This window comes from Budorcas taxicolor, chromosome 1 (assembly GCF_023091745.1).
Source record: "Budorcas taxicolor isolate Tak-1 chromosome 1, Takin1.1, whole genome shotgun sequence".
Lineage (NCBI taxonomy): Eukaryota > Metazoa > Chordata > Mammalia > Artiodactyla > Bovidae > Budorcas > Budorcas taxicolor.
The window spans coordinates 9276972-9294867 of NC_068910.1; the positions used below are offsets into that span (position 1 = coordinate 9276972).

Genomic DNA, 17896 nt, shown 5'->3' on the forward strand with positions numbered 1-17896 from the left:
ACAGAGGTCCACGTGCGGCCCTGGGGCCCTGGCACAGCACGTATCCGAGTGTGGCTGCGGGGTCTGTGTGTCTGTGTCCTCAGTGTCCCTGAATGGGGGCTTCACACCTGTGTGTCTGCACCTCTCCATCTGTGTCTGTGCCCTTCGCCTGTGCCCGTGGCCGTGGTTATTTTAGCCTGAGTTGGTCCATCCGGGCACAGGTTGACATGTCCACCTAACTGACCGTGTCTGTGAGGCTGCCTCTGTGTGCGCGTGGACATGTGTTTCCAGACGTGTCTGTGTGTGGGGGTCAGGTACACAGGTGTCAGTGCACATCAGCCTGTATCTACGTGTGTGCCCCTTGTGTGTCGCACGTCTGGGCTGTGTCCAGGTGCTAGCATTTTTCTGGAGGTTTCCCTGTGTCTACTCTAGACACTCACATTTTTCCCATTCAGGCCAGGCTTGCCATCCTCGCCTGGCTTTCCCTGTGGGAAGAGATCACTGGTCAGAAGTCAGGGTTGGAGTGAGGGCAGGAAGGGGGCAAAAGGGTACCATGACAGTGGGACTCACCGGTGCTCCGGGGGGACCAGCAGGGCCAGGGGGGCCCTGTTCTCCTCGAAGGCCCGGAAGTCCCTGGAAAAAGTCTTTGCTAGGATTGAGAGGGTCACTGAGATATCCCCTGGGGCACATCCATGGACTTGGAGGACCCCACAGAAACCTCCTCCAGGATGGAGACCCCCCCAGAATTGGGAGGTACCATTGAGGTCCCAAGGCTGAGACTCAATAGGGTAGGGTGTCCCCTGCTGAAACTCCAAAGGGAAGAAGCCTCAGGTTTGGGGGGTCCGACTATAGGCCCCAAGGCAGAGAAGACTGGAAGGCAGAACTCTGCCAGGGGACCAGGACCCTACCAAGGACAGGGCTGGACCAATGCCCCTACTGCCAGTAACTATGACGACCAGGCTACAGTTTATGCTGGACCCCTGAGCTGCCCTCCATCCTAACATCCCCCCTTACTTACATCTCTCCCTGGGTCTCCGGCCTTGCCCGTGGCACCCTGAAGAGACACTCAAGTCAGGGAGTCCACAGTGGTCATGGGGTCGGGGCGCTGTCCTCTGACAGGGCCACTAGTTCCTGTGAACCCAAGGCCTGCCAGGCAGTAACACCCCCCAGCCAGGTGGCGTACTAGGAGACACAGATAACCCAGCTGGCCCCAGAGCTCATCAAGACCCACAAGGCTCCGGAGACTGGGGACATACGAAGGGACAAGGGAAGAGGCGCGACCACGCAGTGACCGCCACAACTCACATTTGGCCCAGGGGGACCAGAGGCTCCTGGTTTCCCATCCAGCCCACTGCGGCCATCCAGGCCAGGAGGGCCCCGGTCGCCCTGGGGAAAACAGAGTGAGTGGTAAGAGGCCTCGAAGGATGAGATGGATCTGAGGGCCCAGGCTGACAGTCGGAAACCCTCCACGCCCTCTCACCTTTTCTCCTGCTGGGCCCCGAACACCTGGGTCCCCCTGAAGGGAACAAGGTCACGAGGTCAGTGAGAGGTGAGGGCAAGATGGACACTTAGGCTGATGGTACCAAGTGCATCACTCACCTGTGGGCCTGGAGGCCCCCGAAGTCCACTGATGCCCTGATGACGGGAGAGGAAGAAATCAGAGCAGGGTCTCCCAGGCCCATGCGGCCCCACGGGACCAGCCACACTCACCCTCTCCCCAGAAGCTCCGGGGGGGCCAGGGTCGCCCTTGGGTCCTCGTGGACCCTCCTGTCCTCGGTCCCCAGGCTCTCCCTGTGGCAGAGATGAGCATGTTGAGGGAACACCACTGGGGCCACAGGCGCACCCAGGGCAGAACCGGTCATGGGGGTGCTGGAATGCTTCTCCATGCTACAGCCTCACTCCACCCCAGAGCCTGGTACCTTCTCTCCGGCTCCAAGTCCCACGTCCACCTGTGGGGGGAATGGCCAGTGAGAAGGACAGTCCAACTAGGGGAAGGGGAGTGGGTGAGGGCCAGTGAAGACATCCAGGGACAGTGGGGAAAGTGGGAGTCAGTGGAAGGGATGTGTGGGGCCAGCAGGGGCAGGTGGGAGAGATGAGAGAGGATCAGACAGAGTCAGTTCTTACCAGCCGTCCAGGGGCTCCTGGGGGACCCTAGGGAAGGAAATAATTGTAGTCAACAGGAACTCTGGGGCCCCACGGGATAGCTCAGATTTGCCCCAAGCTCAGCTCTGCTCCTAAATTCCCTGCACCTCTATGCCAAGCCCCAGAAGCCAGATCAGGCCTGGGGATGACCACCAGAGCTCCTGACCTTGATCTCCAGGCCCTTAGCGGAGATGCTCACCAGACAGAGTACCGCAACCCTCCATACCCTCTGTGCCCGAAACACCAGCACTACTCACTGGCTCCCCACGGTCACCCTTGGGTCCAGAAGGTCCAGGGCTCCCCTGCAGAGGCAGAGGGTCAGGGTCAGTAAGGAGGGGCGGCAGTCTGAGGGCCTTTGGAAACACCCGAGGGACTCATGGGGATCCTTGTGGCTTTTGAGGGTTGTGATGAGGGGTCACAGGAAATCACTGTGAGGGTTGGGCATTGTAGGGTTGGGGTGGCAGGGTCAGAAGCTGGGAGCTGGATGGTTGGAGACTGAAGCTGAGGTTAGAGTTCAGGGGTCAGAGGTTGTGACTCACATTTCGTCCATCCTCTCCAGGATCTCCCTGGTCTCCCTTCTCACCCACAGGCCCCCGAGCTCCAGGCGCCCCCTGAGAAGAGTAGCTGGTGTGAGATGAACCCTCCCCCTCCCAGGATTTTGCAGATCACCCTATGACCTCCATACTGCCCCGGGTTCTCCATCACCCCGAAAACCATGTCAGAGTTTCCCATCCCCTTTGTTTCCACCTCTTCTAATACAGAACCCCCCTTACTTCTCCCTGCAAAGCCTCACCCGAAGGCCACGCTCGCCAGCTTTTCCAGGCAAACCTGGGTCACCCTGGTAGTGGAGAGAACCCCGTATCAAACAGGTGAGTTAGGCTCAAACTAACTCAGAGAGGGGCGGCCGAATGGGCCTGGGTACTGACTGGACAGGCGGCAGGAGGATGGACGGGATAACCTGGTGGAGCCCACCCCCTGGGATTCCCACTCAAGGACAAAGGATCAGAAACCACAGCGGGAAGGAGTCTCACCGGGGGACCCTCGTCGCCCTTCTCTCCAGCTTCACCCTGTGAGACATGAGGGTCAGCCCTGATCCCCAGCTCCCAGGGGTGCCAGCATACTCTGCTCCCCACCCCCAGCACTCCCCCAGTCCAGCCCTCTTACGTCTCGTCCTCGGGGGCCGACGGGTCCTGGGGAACCAGGCCGCCCAGGGTCTCCCTTCTCTCCAGGGGGTCCTGAGTCACCCTGTGGAGGAGGAGAGAGTGACGCTGCACGTATAGCCAGTCCTTGAGGGGAGGGGACCCCAGAAACCTTGGTGGTACCCAAGGTCACAGGCACTCACCGGGGGTCCTGCTCTGCCAGTGAGGCCAGTGGGACCCTGCAGGGCATGGGGAGGGGAGACAGGACTTAGTTGGGGCTCCCAGGCAGCACCCCATCTCTTTCTGTCACATTCCCCTTCCCCACATTTACGCACTCGGCCTCCAGGGTCTCCCTTGGGGCCAGGGTCTCCAGGAAGAGCCAAGCCAGGTGAGCCCTGTGGAAGGAAAGATCAGAGGTCAAGGGACGTAACTGTCACCTGCCGACCCCCTAACACTTCCCACACTCACCTGTTCCCCTTTGAATCCGGTAGCTCCTTTGGGCCCCGGGGGCCCCATATCTCCCTGGAGGTGATAAAGACGAGATCAGCCTCAGCCCCAGCTCCATGAGCCCCACCATCCAACCGTCATGCCATGACTGTCACGACCTCCAGGGGCCCTGCTTGAGGCGCACCCTGTGACCTTGATCTCAACCCTGTAACAGCTGCCCTTCACTTCTCGCCAGACATACCTTCTCTCCTTTGGCTCCAGCACCCCCAGGTCCCTGAAAACAAACAGGACAGACATGGCTTGGCCAAGGGATCATAGTACAACAGCCCTGATTGAGGTTGGGGGTATATATGAAACCGGAAGTCTCTGCCCAGAGGTTACAGGGTCACCACTGGGAGCAGGGCAGGGGTCACACGGGGCTCACGGCCTGTACAAGGGTCATAGGGTCACAGCATCACAGCCAGAAGTTGGAAGGTTTGTTACAACGTCAGTCACAGAGCTCTGAGCCCACAGTGCTGGTTTCCAGGTGGGTTACAGTCCTCAAGGGGCTGTGCTGTGATCAAGAGACCCACCCTCCCTTCACTCACCACTGCGGGGTCTCCAGGCCGACCAGGCTCCCCCTGTGGACAGAGGATAGCAACAGGGCTGGGTCAGGGACCCACATGGGGACTCAAAGGCCCAGGGTCCCACCTGCCACAATCCCTAGTATAGAGGGGACTGACTCCCAGCCCGTGACCCACCTTCTCTCCTCGGCGGCCGGTTGGTCCTGGTGGCCCCTGCGCATGGAGAAAGCGTGAGCCCAGGATGGGGAGGAACACAAAAAGCCCCCTCCTGGGCCCACAGTCACAGACTTACTTCAGGACCCTCAGGTCCAGGTCGTCCAGCAACTCCCGGCAGCCCCTGGGGAAGAGAAGCAGAAATGCTGACCCAGGTGGGGCAGGCGAGGGTAGAGGCATGATGGCAGAGAAGGGCTGGAGGTTCAGGATGGCGGTCCCAGAAGATCAGGATTGAGGTCAGCAGGAAGACAGAGACCAGGTTAGTGGAAGTCAAGGTCAGTTCAGCAGAGTCAGAGACCCAAAAGCCGGTCCCTGAGGTTGAGGGTTAGAGCCTGCAGCAGCAGAGATTAGAAGTCATGTGAGGAGGGGTGGAGGGTCAGGGGCAGTGGAGGTCAAGGGCAAGAAGCCAGAACCAGGAGGGGTAGGGAGCCAAGGTCAGCTGACACTGGGGTCAGTAGGCTCACCTGTGGTCCCACTGGGCCAGGCAATCCACGTTCACCCTGATGGAACAGAATGGGTCAGAACCAAGTCCACCCTAGACCCTGCAGGGCCCTGAGAGACCCCCCAGGGCGCACTGACCTTCTCTCCAGCCTCACCAGCGGCCCCTGTTAGTCCTCGGTTGCCCTGAGGGGAGAGACAGGAAAGGGGCCTTCACTGCTGAAGCCCAGACGAGGGGTCTCAGGCTCCAGCCATCCACCCCTGAAACCGCAACCTCCGACCTGGAGAGAACTCTCACCTCCAGTCCTCTGCGTCCCCTAATCCTGCAAGGGTCCCAGTGTGTCACCCCTCATACCTGACCTCCCCAAAGGGCACATTTTTTGGTTTCCCTTTTAAGTTATTTTGGTCTTTATTTAATTTGTTACAATATTGCTTCTCTTGTTTTATGATCTCTTTTTTTGGCCATGGAGCATGTGAGGTCTCAGCTCCCCGATCAGGGATCGAACCTGCACCAGCTGTATTGGAAGCTCGGAGTTTTAACCACTGGGCCCCCAGGGAAGTCCCAGCACTTACTTTGGGGCCAGCATCTCCAGGAAGTCCCCGAAGGCCCTGAAAGGGGTTCAGAGGTTTGGGTTTGGTAATGAGGATGGAGCAAAGGGTCGGTGGCTGAGGCTGAGGCCGGGGCCTTGCCCACCCCCAGGCCCCCACACTCACCCGCTCACCCGGGATCCCGGGTTGTCCTGGGAGGCCCGGGGCTCCATCTTCACAGTCACCCTGAAGGAGGAACAGACGGTAAAAGACCCTGCTCCCTGCACCCGGACGCCTCCCCCTACCCAAGAACTGGGACAGCAACAGGTCACATCTCCCACCTTTTCTCCTTTTTCTCCAGGGGGGCCAACTGAGCCTTGGGGTCCAGGGCTTCCAGGAAGACCCTAGCAGGAAGTGAGGAGAAACTGAGAGCCGCAAACAGGCCCAGCACCCGCCCCCCAACTGCCCCAGCAGAGCCCCCAGCTCCTCTATCCACACCCGGAGCGTGGCCCCCGGGGTCCCTCACCGGCAGCCCAGGCTCGCCCAGAGCAGCAGTGCCGTCACCTGGTCCAGGGGGGCCCTGGGAAAGAACAGCAAGTCGGGAGGTGGCCAGGGGAATCAGGCTCCATGCCACCCCCAGCCTAACTTGCCCCTTACTTACCCGCTCCCCACGATCGCCTTTCTCACCCTGGAAGAGAGATCATGACCCATGGCTACACCTCTACTTCCCAAGATCCCAGGAGGAATGGGCATCTTGTGGCCAAACGGGGTTACAAAGGTCGTGGAAGAACTGAGGAGTCACGGGCAGGGGGTGGCCAAGAGGGCCTATGGGCTCAGAGTGACCAGTTGGGGTAGTGTGGGTTCAAATGAGGTCACCAGATCACTGGGTCACATGGAGGTGATGAGACCATGGTGGTCATGCTGTCACCTTCACAGCTGTTCCGGGAAATCCGGGGGGACCCCGGGGTCCCGGGTCCCCCAACGGCCCACGAGATCCAGGGGGACCCTGATGGAAGAGACAAAGTGTAAAGCACAGCCCCATGACCCCCATTCTCTCCCACCCCCCGTAGGTTCCCCCCACCACCATACTCTAGAACTTACTGGAGGTCCAGGATCCCCTTTCTGCCCAGGAAGCCCTGGGCCCTCGCCTCCAATGGCTTGTCTGGGCTCTCCCTGCAGGACAGAGAACAGCAGGCAGGATTCAGAGTATGGGAACCCTGAGGTGGGAGAAGCCCCAGAAGTCCCCAGCTACTCCTTAGGATGCCTTAGGCCCTGCACAGTGTCAGGCTGGGGGGCAACTCTGCTCCTCCCTGGGACATCCAGCTTGGTTCCCTCCCCTCCGTCCTTCACCTACCGGCTCCCCCTTTGGGCCTCGAGGTCCTCGCTCTCCCTGAGGGCAAAAGAGCAAAGGGTGATGTCTGATCTCAGTGCGTTTCAGTTTGGGCCCCCACAGGCCAATCCCTCTCCACCACCCCAGGTCCCCCCGCCTCCACAGAAAGAGCTCTGGGAAGACGCTGAGAGGGAGAGCAACTTACTGGTTCTCCACGAGGGCCAGCCCACCCTGGGGAGCCCTGTAAACGGAAGCCAGAGTCAGAGCAGTCAGACCACCCCACCCACTCAAGCAAAGTGTCCCATCATGTGAATTGCGAGGGCAAGGCTTGCTCACCTTCGGACCAGGGGCTCCAGGAGTCCCAGGGCGGCCAGGGGTGCCTGGGAGCCCATCTGCCCCAGGGAAGCCCTAAGGAGGCAAAGGGTCAGAGCAGGAAGGGACCCTCCCTCGGTGCCCCTGGTTCGCTGGAGGGGTGCAGACTGACTGTTCTTCACCTGGACCCCTCACCCCACAGGCCCAAGTGCTGTTGGGGGTGGAGCCATGGGGCCGAGATGCTGCCCCTGAGCTGAAAGGAGCCGAACCCCAGGCACAGGGGCAGTGATGAGGCCAGGGCCTTCCATGCCTCAAGGACTCTGAACTTCCACCCAGGCTCTCCGGGGCCCTCGAAACCCCACTGGCCCCCTCCACTTCAGGCCCTTCTCCAAAGTCTCTGCCACCGTCTATCACACTCACTTAGGCTTCCAGAAACACTCTGTGTTTCCACTCTGTCTTCTAAAGACACTGAGGAAGCTTCAAGGATTGTCTTAGGGGAACCTCAGTGTTCTCTACACTCACCCTCTCGCCCTTCGCAGAGACACTTCCAGGAGGTCCCTGGGGGCCAGGAGCACCAATCCTGCCCTGCGAGGAGACAGCAGGTGAGGGGACACTTCACTACTCGGGGTGCAGACGACAGGCGTGGGGAGGCACTCACCGGGAGGCCGGGGGGGCCAGGAGGCCCAGCTTGTCCTTTCAGGCCCTAGGAAAGGTGATCAGTGAGTCCTCTGCTGCTGGCCTCCCCTGCCCCACTGGGCCCCCCAACCCATTCTCTACCCCGCATCGGAGCCACTCACCATCTGTCCGGGTTCCCCCTTCTGGCCCTGGGGAAAGACAAGTCAGGTGAGGGTCAGAGTGGCTTGCCCCAAGAGTGGCCCTCACTCACACTCTCAACCCTGGACACTCACCTTTGGACAATGCACTGAGCAAGGCTCTGGCTGTGGCTGTGGATACAGGGTCTCCTTGAGGTCAGGCAGTTCAACCAAGAGCCCCCAGACCCACTCTTCTCCACCACCTAGTCCCCCAGACACCCCTTCCAAACCTGTGTGGTCAAAGCTGTCTGACACAGGGCTGCTGCCAGACTACTGATGGCCAGCTCCAAGCTCGGGCCATCATCCACAGCGAAGAAGGTCTGGGAAGGGTCCATGCCAGGCACCAAACGACGCAGCTGCTCTGGGTCAGCTCCCGCCAGGCCCAGCATCACCACTTTGAGCCCTAAGGAGTGGTCCAGCAGCCTGCATGATGACCCTGCCAGGGCCAAAGCTGCTCCCAGGTCCCATTCCCACCAGCCCTGCTCCTCACCAGCAGCCTGGGCCTCACGGACAGAGTTGAAGATGTCACCTCTCAAGGGCTCATCCACCAGGAGAACCATCACCCCCGGCACATGCCAGCGGCGTCCAGGCGCATCTGGTGCCAGCAGGTATTTGTGGGCTGTAACCACGGCTGTGCCTGGGAGAAAGGACATGTCAGAACCCAGGGGCACTGAGCCCCCCAAGGGAGAGCCCCAAGAGTCCATGTCCATGGAGTCCTTACCCAGGTTGTTCCCGCTTGGGTCCGTGTAGGGGATGTTGCGGATCTTCTGCAGGATGACGCCAAGGTCATGGGAGCTGTTCAGCGACAACAGTGGGGAGGGCCGGTGACTGTAGGACAGGAGGCCGACCTAGTGTGGGTAAAACACAGAGCCTGGGGAAGACGACCCAGCAGGCAGAGGGGACATGGAGCCTGGCAGGGGACACAGAGCCCAACGTGTATAAGTGAACCTGCACTACTGGGGGGTCAGCGGTGATGGCACGATGTGGGGTCAACCAGCTAGTGAGGGGATCTGGAGCCTGCAGAAGGGCTGGGAGAAAACCTGGACGGCTGGCAGGGCAGGGCAATGGTGTGGGGGCCAGGGGTGGGCAGAGACAGGCCAGAGTCTGGCTGCCTCTGGGGCCAAACCTGGACGGCCTGTGGCCCGAGAGGCCCGAGTGCAGACACCAGGTGCTCCAGGGCTCGCTTCACAGCCTCCGAGCGATGAGCGTTGTCTCGAGTGGTGTGCACCAGGAACACCACATCCATCAGGCCACGGGGACACGCTGCAGGAAAGGGGGCTGAGTTTCTGGGGAACCCGGCCCATCCAGCTGCTCTGGTGGGCCCCTCCTGTGGTGCCCACCCTACCTGGGCTCTGTGTGATAGAGGCCTCAGGACCACGTACACCGTCCCGGACAGGAGTTAGGGAGAAGAGGTAGGAGATGCCCAGCTCTAGGCCTGTCACCCGCTGGGAAGTTGAGGTCCCCGGAAGTGTCTGTGAGGCCCCAGGCAGTTCTGCAGAGGACAGAACTCAGTTAAACAGGACGCCTTCCATGGAGCCCCCACTGCCAACCTGCCCCAACCCAGGCCTCCCCTTCACCTTGGCCAGGGCCTCTGAGAGGCCGCCAGGATAGGATGTAGCTGGACACCCCAGACACTGGGGTCCAGGCCAGAGTCACTGAGTCGACTGACGTGTCCACCACACGCAGTTGAGTGCTTGGGACACGAGGTGACTCTGGAAGAGGAATCAAAGACTGGGGATCAGAGTCCGTGTCCTGAGAACCCAGAGAGATCTAAAGAGACCCTGGGGCAGATTCAGCTTGGTGAAGGAAGTGTCACTGGAAGTCATGCCGGGATCACCCCAGGTTAAGAATGGTAGAGGGGGCTACAGGAGGAGTCACTCGGGGTCATGGGGTGCAGGAAGTCAGGGTAGGTCATCAGGTGCAGGAAGTCGGGGTAGAGGTGTAGGTCATCAGTAGGGGTAGGAACACACCAGTGTATGCAGTCACTTCCGAGGGGGGCCCTTCTCCAGCCGTCCCCAAGACGCTCAGCCATATGCGGTAGTGGGTCGCTGGCTCCAGCCCATCCAGGTCATAGCTGCTGACTTCCGGCCCCAGGACTCGGGACTGTTCCTGGCCACCTGGGGCAGGCGTGAGGGTGGAGGTCGGGGGCATGTAGGAGGATGCTACAGGCTGGCATTAATGGGCACGTCCACCTCACTGACCCTCACCTACCTTACTGACCACGACCCCCGCCAGCCTCACTGACTGACTCTGCCAATGAGGTCTACCTCCTGGCTGTGATCCTCATTCTCGCTGATTCTGCCTGAATGATCCTCACTGATCCCACACACCTAAGTGACTGATCCCAGGTACCTTCAGCAATCCCGCAGACCCCCCACTGACAATCCGTGCTCACTCTCACGGATTTCACGGACCCCACTCCCAGCCCCTCTCCCAGTGATCCCTAACACCCCACCCCCCCACCGGGGGTACCTCTCACCCTCAGGTCGCCAACGCAGACGGAAGCCGCGTGCACCAGGCACCGGCTGCCAGTGCAGCCTCAGCGAGTGCTCCCCTCGCTGCCCCACGCGAAGTGTCTCCAGGGCTGGAGGAGCCTCAGGAGCTAGAGAAAAAAAGCACGCCCATCAGGGAGGCTCCGGCCCCCGCCCCGATCTGTGCCAATTCCAGGCCAACCCTGGAAGACGCACCGCCCCCAATAGGCCCACGATCCAGGCTGCATCCCGCCTCCCCCAGAAGACCCCACCCCCACAGGTTCACGACGACCAATCCCTGGTCCCTTTTCCATTCCCGAGCACAAACCCCGCCCCCAAGCCCTGGAGGCGCCGAGCCAAGGCTCGCCCCAGCCCAAGCTCTGCCTACGGGTGGTGACGACTATGGAGACAGGCGCGCCCTCGCGGTCCCCTACGAGTGCGGTCACTCTCACTGAATAACTGACTCCGCCTTCGAGGCCCCGTATTTCTGCGGAGTCCGTGTTTCCTGGGAGAATCTGCTGTCTTGTGGGGCCACCTGGCCAGGTGAGCATAGGGTAGCGGTCAGAGATGGAGGAGGCGGGCCAGAGGGGGGCAATCCCAGCCAGGAAGGGCAAGGGCAGGATCAGGGAACCGTACCCTCGCTCTGGCCCCAGGCCAGTCTGTAGGCTGTGGCTCCAGTGACCCCCACCCAGGTGACCCGCAGAACGTCACTGGAAGCATTAAGGATCTGCAGCTTCGACACGCTGCCCACGGGCTGAGGGTCTGGGGGCAGAGGCAGGGAAAGGGGTCACTGGAGAGCTGGCAGAGAAGCGGGTGGCGGAACAGGCATTGAGACCTTCCTCAGTGCCGGAAGGGCTATCTGAAGCTCAGTGTGAGCTGAGTGTGACAGGTCAGTGTAGGCAGCTCCTGAGAGGGAGGAGCTCACTGCCTCGGAGTGGGCAGTGGGGAGCAGCCAGGAGGTCACTGTGCATGGCCCGCTAGTCAGTGGGGGGCAGGTCAGTGTGGGAAGAGAAGTCACGGGCGGATCAGCGATGGGGCGAGCAGCTGGAGCACTCAGGAATACACAGCAGGACGGGCCAGTCGGTGACGTGTGGTTAGCAGCTGGCCAGGGTCCACCTACCAGTTCTCACAACTGCAGAGGCAGGCGTCCCGTCCACACCAGCCACACGGGCCCACACACGCACGGTGTACTCAGTATCTGGCTCCAGTCCATCCAGTTCGGCCACCGTGGCCTCCCCAGAAACCAACTGGGATTTCTCTGGGCCTAGGAGTGAGGATGAAGGTAGCCCTAGGACTATCCTGACTCTGACTCCCAATGTCTCACCTGGACCCCTAAGAAACTCCCTGCTCCCATTCCACCCAGACCTGCCCCCCCACAACCTCCAAAACCTCAGTTCCTTTCCCAAATCCCTGGTCCCCACCTCGGCCTGAGCGCCAGGAGATCCTGTACCCTGTGGCACCAGGAACCCGGTTCCAGGTGATGGTGACAGATGAGCTGCTGACTCGAGTCACATGGACCGATCTCACTGGGCCCAGTGGTTCTGGAGGGGAGAGGCAATGGGGGAGTCTGATGGGAGAGGCAGCGGAGGGTCTGATGGGGGAGGTGCTGCGTATCTATCTACTAGAGGAAACCAATGGGAGTCTAACCGGAGGCAGGGATTTGACAGCAAAAAGCAGTGGGTGGGTCAGATGGGGAAGGAGAGGGGTTCAGACAGAAGGGACAGTGGAAATCTGAGGCCGCAGCGGACAGGAATCTGGGAGACCAGAGCGTCTGATAGAGAAGGTAACAGGGTTCTGGTGGAGGTGTTAGGAGTAGAAAGTGTCTAAGTCTAAGAGGAGGGTCAGAGCCGGCAGAAAACAGCCAATGGGGCTGAGAGGTGAGGGGTGGAAGCCTGAGGGCAAGAAGAGTGGGGTGTTGAGAGAGAGGCAGAGGAATCTGAAGAAGCAGGGACTTAAGGGAGACTTCAGGGGAGCAGGCAGCGGGGACCTAAAGTGGGAGACTGGAGTTCTGTGCAGAAGCGAGGGTCTGAGAGGGAAGCCATGCGGGTCTGACAGGGCACGGAGAGCACGCGTCAGGGGGCCGGCTCAGGCCCTGACCGGTTCGAGCCACGATGACCGCAGGGGGGCCCTCCTCTCTTCCTCGCAGCGCCGACACGGCCACCTGGTAGGAGGTCCCAGGTCTCAGCCCCACGATGTCGGTGGCGGTAGAGTCTGAGGGGACTGTCTGGCTGGACTCCAGACCTAGTGTCAGAGGGGAGTGCTGGTGCACACGGCCCCTGCCTGCCCTCGGGCCCCCCACACCCTGATTGTCCCCGCCCCCCGACAGCCCTCCCCTTCCCGCCCCGCTGACCATTGTCCGTCCTCCAGCTAATCCGAAATCCGCTGGCTCCGGGAACTGGTCCCCAGGCCACCCTCACTCGCGTTGCGTCCGATGCCACAACCCGCAGCCCTGGGGTGGTCAGTGGGGTTTCTGGCTCTGGGAGTTAAAGACAGAGGTCAGGGATCAAAACCAGGACCCCAGAGTGAGTCAGGCAGCTGTCCCCCCAGCTCTCGCGTGCCATGCTCACCACGGCGGACAGTGAGGATGCTGGCAGCACCCTCCCGGCTGCCTACTCGCGCTGACACCCGCACCGTGTAGCTGAGCCCAGCCCGGACGTCATCCAAGTCAAAGGCCGTCTGACTCCCAGGAAGCACCAGGCTCCGCTCAACCCCTACAAGAGAAGGTAGGACAGGCAGGCAGGGGTCAGTGAGGGATGGGGGCGGGGGGCGAAGGCAGTCAGTGATGGAAAGAGATACAGGGCGAAAAGGGTCAGTGAGGGATGGGACATGGGACAGAAAAGGGTGAGACGTAAGGACAGGGGATAAAAGGCGTCATGAGGGACAGTGACACAGGAAGAACGGGCCTGTGACGACTGGCGATAGTGATGAGAGGGAGCAGACAGGGACATGAGATGCAGGATGCCAGAAGCTGGTGGATGACGATGTGAGCTGACAGGTTATTAATAGTGATGTCGGGTCACTATTGGACGGGGGCATGGGAGGACAGTGGTCCCAGCTAAGCTTATAGAAGGGCAGGGGTTGAGCTCATGGTTCTGGAGAAGGTGAGAGCCATGGTCAGGGATGTGGGGCGGGGAGTGGAGACAGATCCAGGTGTAGAGCTAGGCAGGGGCAGGACAGGGGTAAGACAGGCCCCGTGACAGGTGTGGCTTCAGGGCCTTCTTTGGAGATGGATGGAGAAGGAGACAGGAGGCGGCGGTAGAGCCCCAGGAGTGGAAAGGGATGCAGAAAGGGTGCAGTCAGACCCCGAGGGCTGGGACTTCAGTGTCTGCTCGGTCTGGCGTGTCTGCCTCACCCTGGGCGCTGCGCACAGTGATGCGATACTCGGTGGCACTGGAAACTGGGCTCCAGGACACTCGCACGCGCTGCCCAGGCAGCTCGGTGGCCTGGAGGGCTGTGACGGGGCCCACGGGCAGTTCTGGACCGGCGAGAGAACACCGCATGAGAGGTGGCCTGGGACATCCCCCCTCCCATCCCTGCTCACCTGACCAGGCCCACGGGGGCCCTCACCAGTGGGGACCACGGTCGCTGGGGTGGCCACCTCGCGGCCCTCTAGCAACGTGTAGAGTGTGAGACGGTACTCGGTGCCCGGCTGCAGCCCATCCAACTGGTAGCGGGTCACGTCAGAGGGCAGCACCACCTTCTGTGGCACCTCTAAGCCTGCAGGAGGACGGGGTTAGGCCAGCCGAGGCCAGGCCTCTACCCCACCTGCCCACCCCGGCCTCCTGCACGGACCACTCTCACGCCGCCACTCCAGCCGGTAGCCACGGGCCTCAGGCACCAGGTTCCAGGAGAGGAGGATGGACGTGGGGCCCAGGATGACAGGACGCAGGGTCTGCTCGACAGACGTGTCTGCCCAGGGCACGTGGGACGTCAGTGGTCCTCTGTGCCCGGCCAGCCTGCCCACCCAGCCCGAAGGAAGCACCCAGCCCTCTCACCAGTGCGGGCAGTCAGGGAGGTGGCTGGCCCGATGCTCCGGCCAAGCAGGGCGCTCACGGTCACCTCATAGTCGGTGCCAGGCTGCAGGTCCCGCAGCAACACTGACCCCTGCCCAGGGCCCAGCTCCTGCTGCTGCGTGGCCCCACCTGCCCAGGGGGGCACAGAAGGGTCAGTGGGTCTTGCAGACTCAGGACGCCACCGTCCTGTTTGAGGCGCAGGGACTCCCTTCCACCCACAGCCCCTCTCACTCACCCCTGACGACCCGCCACGTCACCCGGTAGCCAGTGGCACCTGGCACATTCCGCCAGGCCACCAGGAGGCTGTGGGCTGTGGTGTTCTGGATGGTCACTTCCGGCCCCTCCAGAGCAGCTAGGGGAAGGTCCCATCGGGGATTAGTGAGTCCAGAGCGGAGAAGGGTTACAGGGATGGGTGATTGGGCGAGTGAGGTCAGAGGTTAGCAAAACTGCTCACTGGTCCTAGCGGTCCCGCTCACGGCCTCCCCGATGCTGTTGGCGTAGAGGGCGACCACCGTCACTTGATACTCAGTCAGTGGCTGGAGACCCTGCAGCCGCACGCTGGTCTCACCAGCTGGGACGCTCACCTGTGATGCCCAGGATCAGAGGTCACTCCATCTTGCCCAGCTGAGCCTCAGCCCTCTGCCTCCCACTGCCGACAACCTCACCTCCTGCAGCGTGCTCGGCAGTGGCTGTCCCAGCCCCGTCAGGCGTGCGTACCGGACCTTGTAGCCAGTTACGGGGCCGCTGGCCGCTGTCCACTGGACTCTCAAGGACTGACTGCCCAGCTCAGACAGCAGCAGGTCTCGTGGACCAGAGGTCGAGTCGTCGGCTGGGGAAGGGGGCAGTCAGGCAACCAGGCAAGAGAATCAGGGGTCAGCACTTAGGGTGCAGGGTCAGCACCAGGGTCAAAGGTTAGGAACACGGGATGGAATTGGCACAGCCACGTTGGGGGTTGGGTCAGGGTTCAGGTCGGGGTGAGCGGGAACTCACGGGGCAGGGTCACGGGCACACCACCAGCAGTTGTGCACACCCTCCGGGAAACCAGAGGCAGGAGCGTCTTCAAGATGCTGAAGTCATTGACGAAGAAGAAGAAATCGCTGGTCGGCTGTGAGGCGATTCGCTTCAGCTCCTCAGGGTCAGCATTCTTGATGCCTGAGGTGACGCCCAGTCAGGGCTCAGCTGCCCACATGCCCTCTGACTTGCCCCTGCCCCAGCTGACCCGTCACCCCAGCATGGTGCTCACCCACAGCAAACAGCTTGACTCCCTGCCCCTTCAACCTCTGGGCAGCTGTGTCCACCATGTCCTGGGACTTCCCATCTGTGATGAGGATACAGACCTGGGGCAGGGGCAGGGTCAAGTCAGGACTGCCTCAGACCTTTCACGTGGGGTCAGCTTGGAAGGCAGGGTAGGGTGAGAGATCACCTTGGGGACACCAGGTCGGGCCAGCTGAGGCAGGAAGACGCGGTCAGCCACGTGGAGAATCGCGGCCCCTGTGCGCGTGTTGCCCCCCTTGTAGCTGAGCTCTCGGATGGCACGGATCACATCGCCGCCTGAGCCAAGTGCATCCAGGTCAAATTCTGTCCTGTGGGGAGGTGGGTGGCGGCAGGCTAGGGACAAGAACTTGTTCTGGCCTTGGCCTCTCAGAGGTCTCTAGGGTGAAGGTGGTGAGTTATCAGGCCCCCTTGAGGGTCCTCTCAGTTCTCTGATTCTGTGATTCCCTCCACCCCTGAAGCTCCCAAACTAACAAAGTCTTTAGGTGCCTCTGTGTGTCCTGCCTGGGGCTGGGCTTGAGCAGGCCTGGCCCCCGTGGGGCTCCCAGGCTCAGGGGCCGGGATGTCTGTTTAATTAAATAATGGTAGGAGGAAGGGCCCTGTTGTAGGGAAGTGGACACTGGCCAGACAGGGAGGCCCTCTGCTGAGTGAGAGGCTGACGGGCATCAGCAGGCTAGGACATGGGGAGTCCAGCAGACCCAGGCCATCTCAAGCTCCTGGCCTCCCCCCAGAGGATCTCCATCTCTAGATCAGAAAACACAGCCCCTGACTTTGGCAGGATGCCAGTGGGGAGGTGGGGGTCTCAGGTGTCAGGGCTTCATCTGGGAGATCCCTGCTTCTTAAAAGGATGCCTTGGTGGGTGGAAGGAGGGGACCCCCTGGGTTCCCTAAAACCTGAACTAGGGGCTTGGAGCTCTCTGCTTCTGACTGGGGGAGGGTCCCTGGTGGGTCCAGTTGTGGGGGGGTCTACTGACCGTGGGTCGTCGCTGTACTGCACGGCCGCGAAGCGCACACCCTGTGCCCCAGCTGCCCCAGAGAAGGGCAGCACCAGCCCCTCAAGGAAACCCCGCACTTCGCGGAAGTTGCTTCGGCCGATGGACGAGGAGCCGTCAAGGAGGAACACGATGTCAGCGGCGTAGAGGCGCGTGCAGCTCACTGTGGCCGGCAAGAGTCACCAGGCTTTCTTCCTGGAGCCCACCTACCCACTCCCCTCACAATGGTCCCCTGGGGCTGGGGAGGGGGCGGGTGGGCCTCATCCACTATGCAAACCGGCCCAGGCTGGCTTGGGCCTGGGAGCGGTGGAGGGAGCAGAGGTGGAGCCTGGAGCGGACTCTCCCGCGGAGGATTGGTGGGGAGGCAGAGTCGCCGGTGCGGGCGTGAATCAGGGACTGAGGTTGGCCTCTGGGGACCAGCGCAGGCTGTCATAGGGGTAGGGGACCCACGCACATCTGGATGCAGTTGGGGGGACGCAGCGTGGGTCGCGGAGGGTTTGGGGAGTCCGGGGGAGAGTTAGGAGAAATGCGCGCGGAGTTGCAGCGGGTGGGAGGCGGGCTCTAGGATGAAGGCCGAGTGGAGCCGGGTGACAAGGTGCTGTGCCCTGGATGGGGTCCTTCCCTGCCGTACCCACCTCTCTCCCTGGGCTGGGCCCACACTCGGGGCGCCCCTGCCAGGATCCCGGCGCAGAGCGCAGCCAGCAGGAGCCGCAGCCTCATCCTCGGTGAGGGAGACGGGCAGCCAGGACTCCCGCCTCTGTCCCTCGGCCTCGGCTGGTCCGAGCCCGGCGCTCTCCCACCCCCAGTCCCGGTCTTGCCTGCTGGTCCGAGGCTCCCGTCGCCAGACGCGCCGCAGTCCCGCCGCCACAGCAGAGAAAAGTCCCAGATCCCAAGGGGGCGGAGCAGCGGGCGGGGACCCAGGCGGCCCGCCCCCACCCATCGTCCCAGAGGTCGCCGCCCCTGCTACCCCTTCCCGCGACCAACGATTAGGCTCCATTTAAGTGTAAAGCCCCCCACCGCTGGTGACTTTGGGATTCCCCTGGGAGGTTCTTTACAAGAGAGAGGTTGAGGGAGCCCCTTCCATCCGGTGTAGGGTCAGGGATCTTGGCTGCTTTATGTCAAACATAGACGTGACTGCTGGAGACCCGACTCCAGAGAGGTTCCTGGGGACCCAAGACACAGCAGGATGTTGGGGTGGGGTGGGGTGGGGTGGGGGGAGCTGCAGCTGGAGATGACTCACTGCCCC

General features: G+C 61.7%; 1 protein-coding gene across 1 annotated transcript in view; it reads right to left on the reverse strand.

The window, feature by feature from the left end:
* COL7A1 (collagen type VII alpha 1 chain) overlaps window positions 1-17370 on the reverse strand; it is a 30375-nt gene extending 13005 nt beyond the window's left edge. Inside the window, exons 1-64 of the mRNA XM_052650079.1 lie at window positions 17286-17370; window positions 16633-16813; window positions 15811-15970; window positions 15631-15724; window positions 15378-15539; window positions 15053-15216; window positions 14842-14971; window positions 14623-14739; window positions 14370-14516; window positions 14167-14283; window positions 13942-14091; window positions 13727-13849; window positions 12942-13085; window positions 12725-12850; window positions 12472-12615; window positions 11796-11915; window positions 11495-11638; window positions 11011-11136; window positions 10763-10909; window positions 10383-10505; window positions 9874-10020; window positions 9481-9615; window positions 9249-9395; window positions 9030-9166; window positions 8625-8751; window positions 8394-8540; window positions 8134-8306; window positions 8000-8035; window positions 7889-7915; window positions 7750-7794; window positions 7614-7676; window positions 7116-7187; window positions 6985-7020; window positions 6804-6839; window positions 6551-6622; window positions 6378-6455; window positions 6111-6137; window positions 5976-6029; window positions 5791-5853; window positions 5636-5695; window positions 5495-5530; window positions 5063-5107; window positions 4948-4983; window positions 4563-4607; window positions 4448-4483; window positions 4295-4327; window positions 3949-3981; window positions 3729-3782; window positions 3596-3655; window positions 3464-3499; window positions 3286-3366; window positions 3153-3188; window positions 2915-2959; window positions 2661-2732; window positions 2379-2423; window positions 2104-2130; window positions 1899-1928; window positions 1690-1770; window positions 1579-1614; window positions 1460-1495; window positions 1285-1365; window positions 998-1033; window positions 550-612; window positions 420-464 (exon numbers count right to left, since the gene is read on the reverse strand). Coding sequence (XP_052506039.1) covers window positions 420-464; window positions 550-612; window positions 998-1033; window positions 1285-1365; window positions 1460-1495; window positions 1579-1614; window positions 1690-1770; window positions 1899-1928; window positions 2104-2130; window positions 2379-2423; window positions 2661-2732; window positions 2915-2959; window positions 3153-3188; window positions 3286-3366; window positions 3464-3499; window positions 3596-3655; window positions 3729-3782; window positions 3949-3981; window positions 4295-4327; window positions 4448-4483; window positions 4563-4607; window positions 4948-4983; window positions 5063-5107; window positions 5495-5530; window positions 5636-5695; window positions 5791-5853; window positions 5976-6029; window positions 6111-6137; window positions 6378-6455; window positions 6551-6622; window positions 6804-6839; window positions 6985-7020; window positions 7116-7187; window positions 7614-7676; window positions 7750-7794; window positions 7889-7915; window positions 8000-8035; window positions 8134-8306; window positions 8394-8540; window positions 8625-8751; window positions 9030-9166; window positions 9249-9395; window positions 9481-9615; window positions 9874-10020; window positions 10383-10505; window positions 10763-10909; window positions 11011-11136; window positions 11495-11638; window positions 11796-11915; window positions 12472-12615; window positions 12725-12850; window positions 12942-13085; window positions 13727-13849; window positions 13942-14091; window positions 14167-14283; window positions 14370-14516; window positions 14623-14739; window positions 14842-14971; window positions 15053-15216; window positions 15378-15539; window positions 15631-15724; window positions 15811-15970; window positions 16633-16813; window positions 17286-17370 — 5514 coding nt within the window. The remainder of the gene's footprint in view (window positions 1-419; window positions 465-549; window positions 613-997; window positions 1034-1284; window positions 1366-1459; window positions 1496-1578; window positions 1615-1689; window positions 1771-1898; window positions 1929-2103; window positions 2131-2378; window positions 2424-2660; window positions 2733-2914; window positions 2960-3152; window positions 3189-3285; window positions 3367-3463; window positions 3500-3595; window positions 3656-3728; window positions 3783-3948; window positions 3982-4294; window positions 4328-4447; window positions 4484-4562; window positions 4608-4947; window positions 4984-5062; window positions 5108-5494; window positions 5531-5635; window positions 5696-5790; window positions 5854-5975; window positions 6030-6110; window positions 6138-6377; window positions 6456-6550; window positions 6623-6803; window positions 6840-6984; window positions 7021-7115; window positions 7188-7613; window positions 7677-7749; window positions 7795-7888; window positions 7916-7999; window positions 8036-8133; window positions 8307-8393; window positions 8541-8624; window positions 8752-9029; window positions 9167-9248; window positions 9396-9480; window positions 9616-9873; window positions 10021-10382; window positions 10506-10762; window positions 10910-11010; window positions 11137-11494; window positions 11639-11795; window positions 11916-12471; window positions 12616-12724; window positions 12851-12941; window positions 13086-13726; window positions 13850-13941; window positions 14092-14166; window positions 14284-14369; window positions 14517-14622; window positions 14740-14841; window positions 14972-15052; window positions 15217-15377; window positions 15540-15630; window positions 15725-15810; window positions 15971-16632; window positions 16814-17285) is intronic.
* Between the last annotated feature and the right edge of the window lie 526 nt (window positions 17371-17896).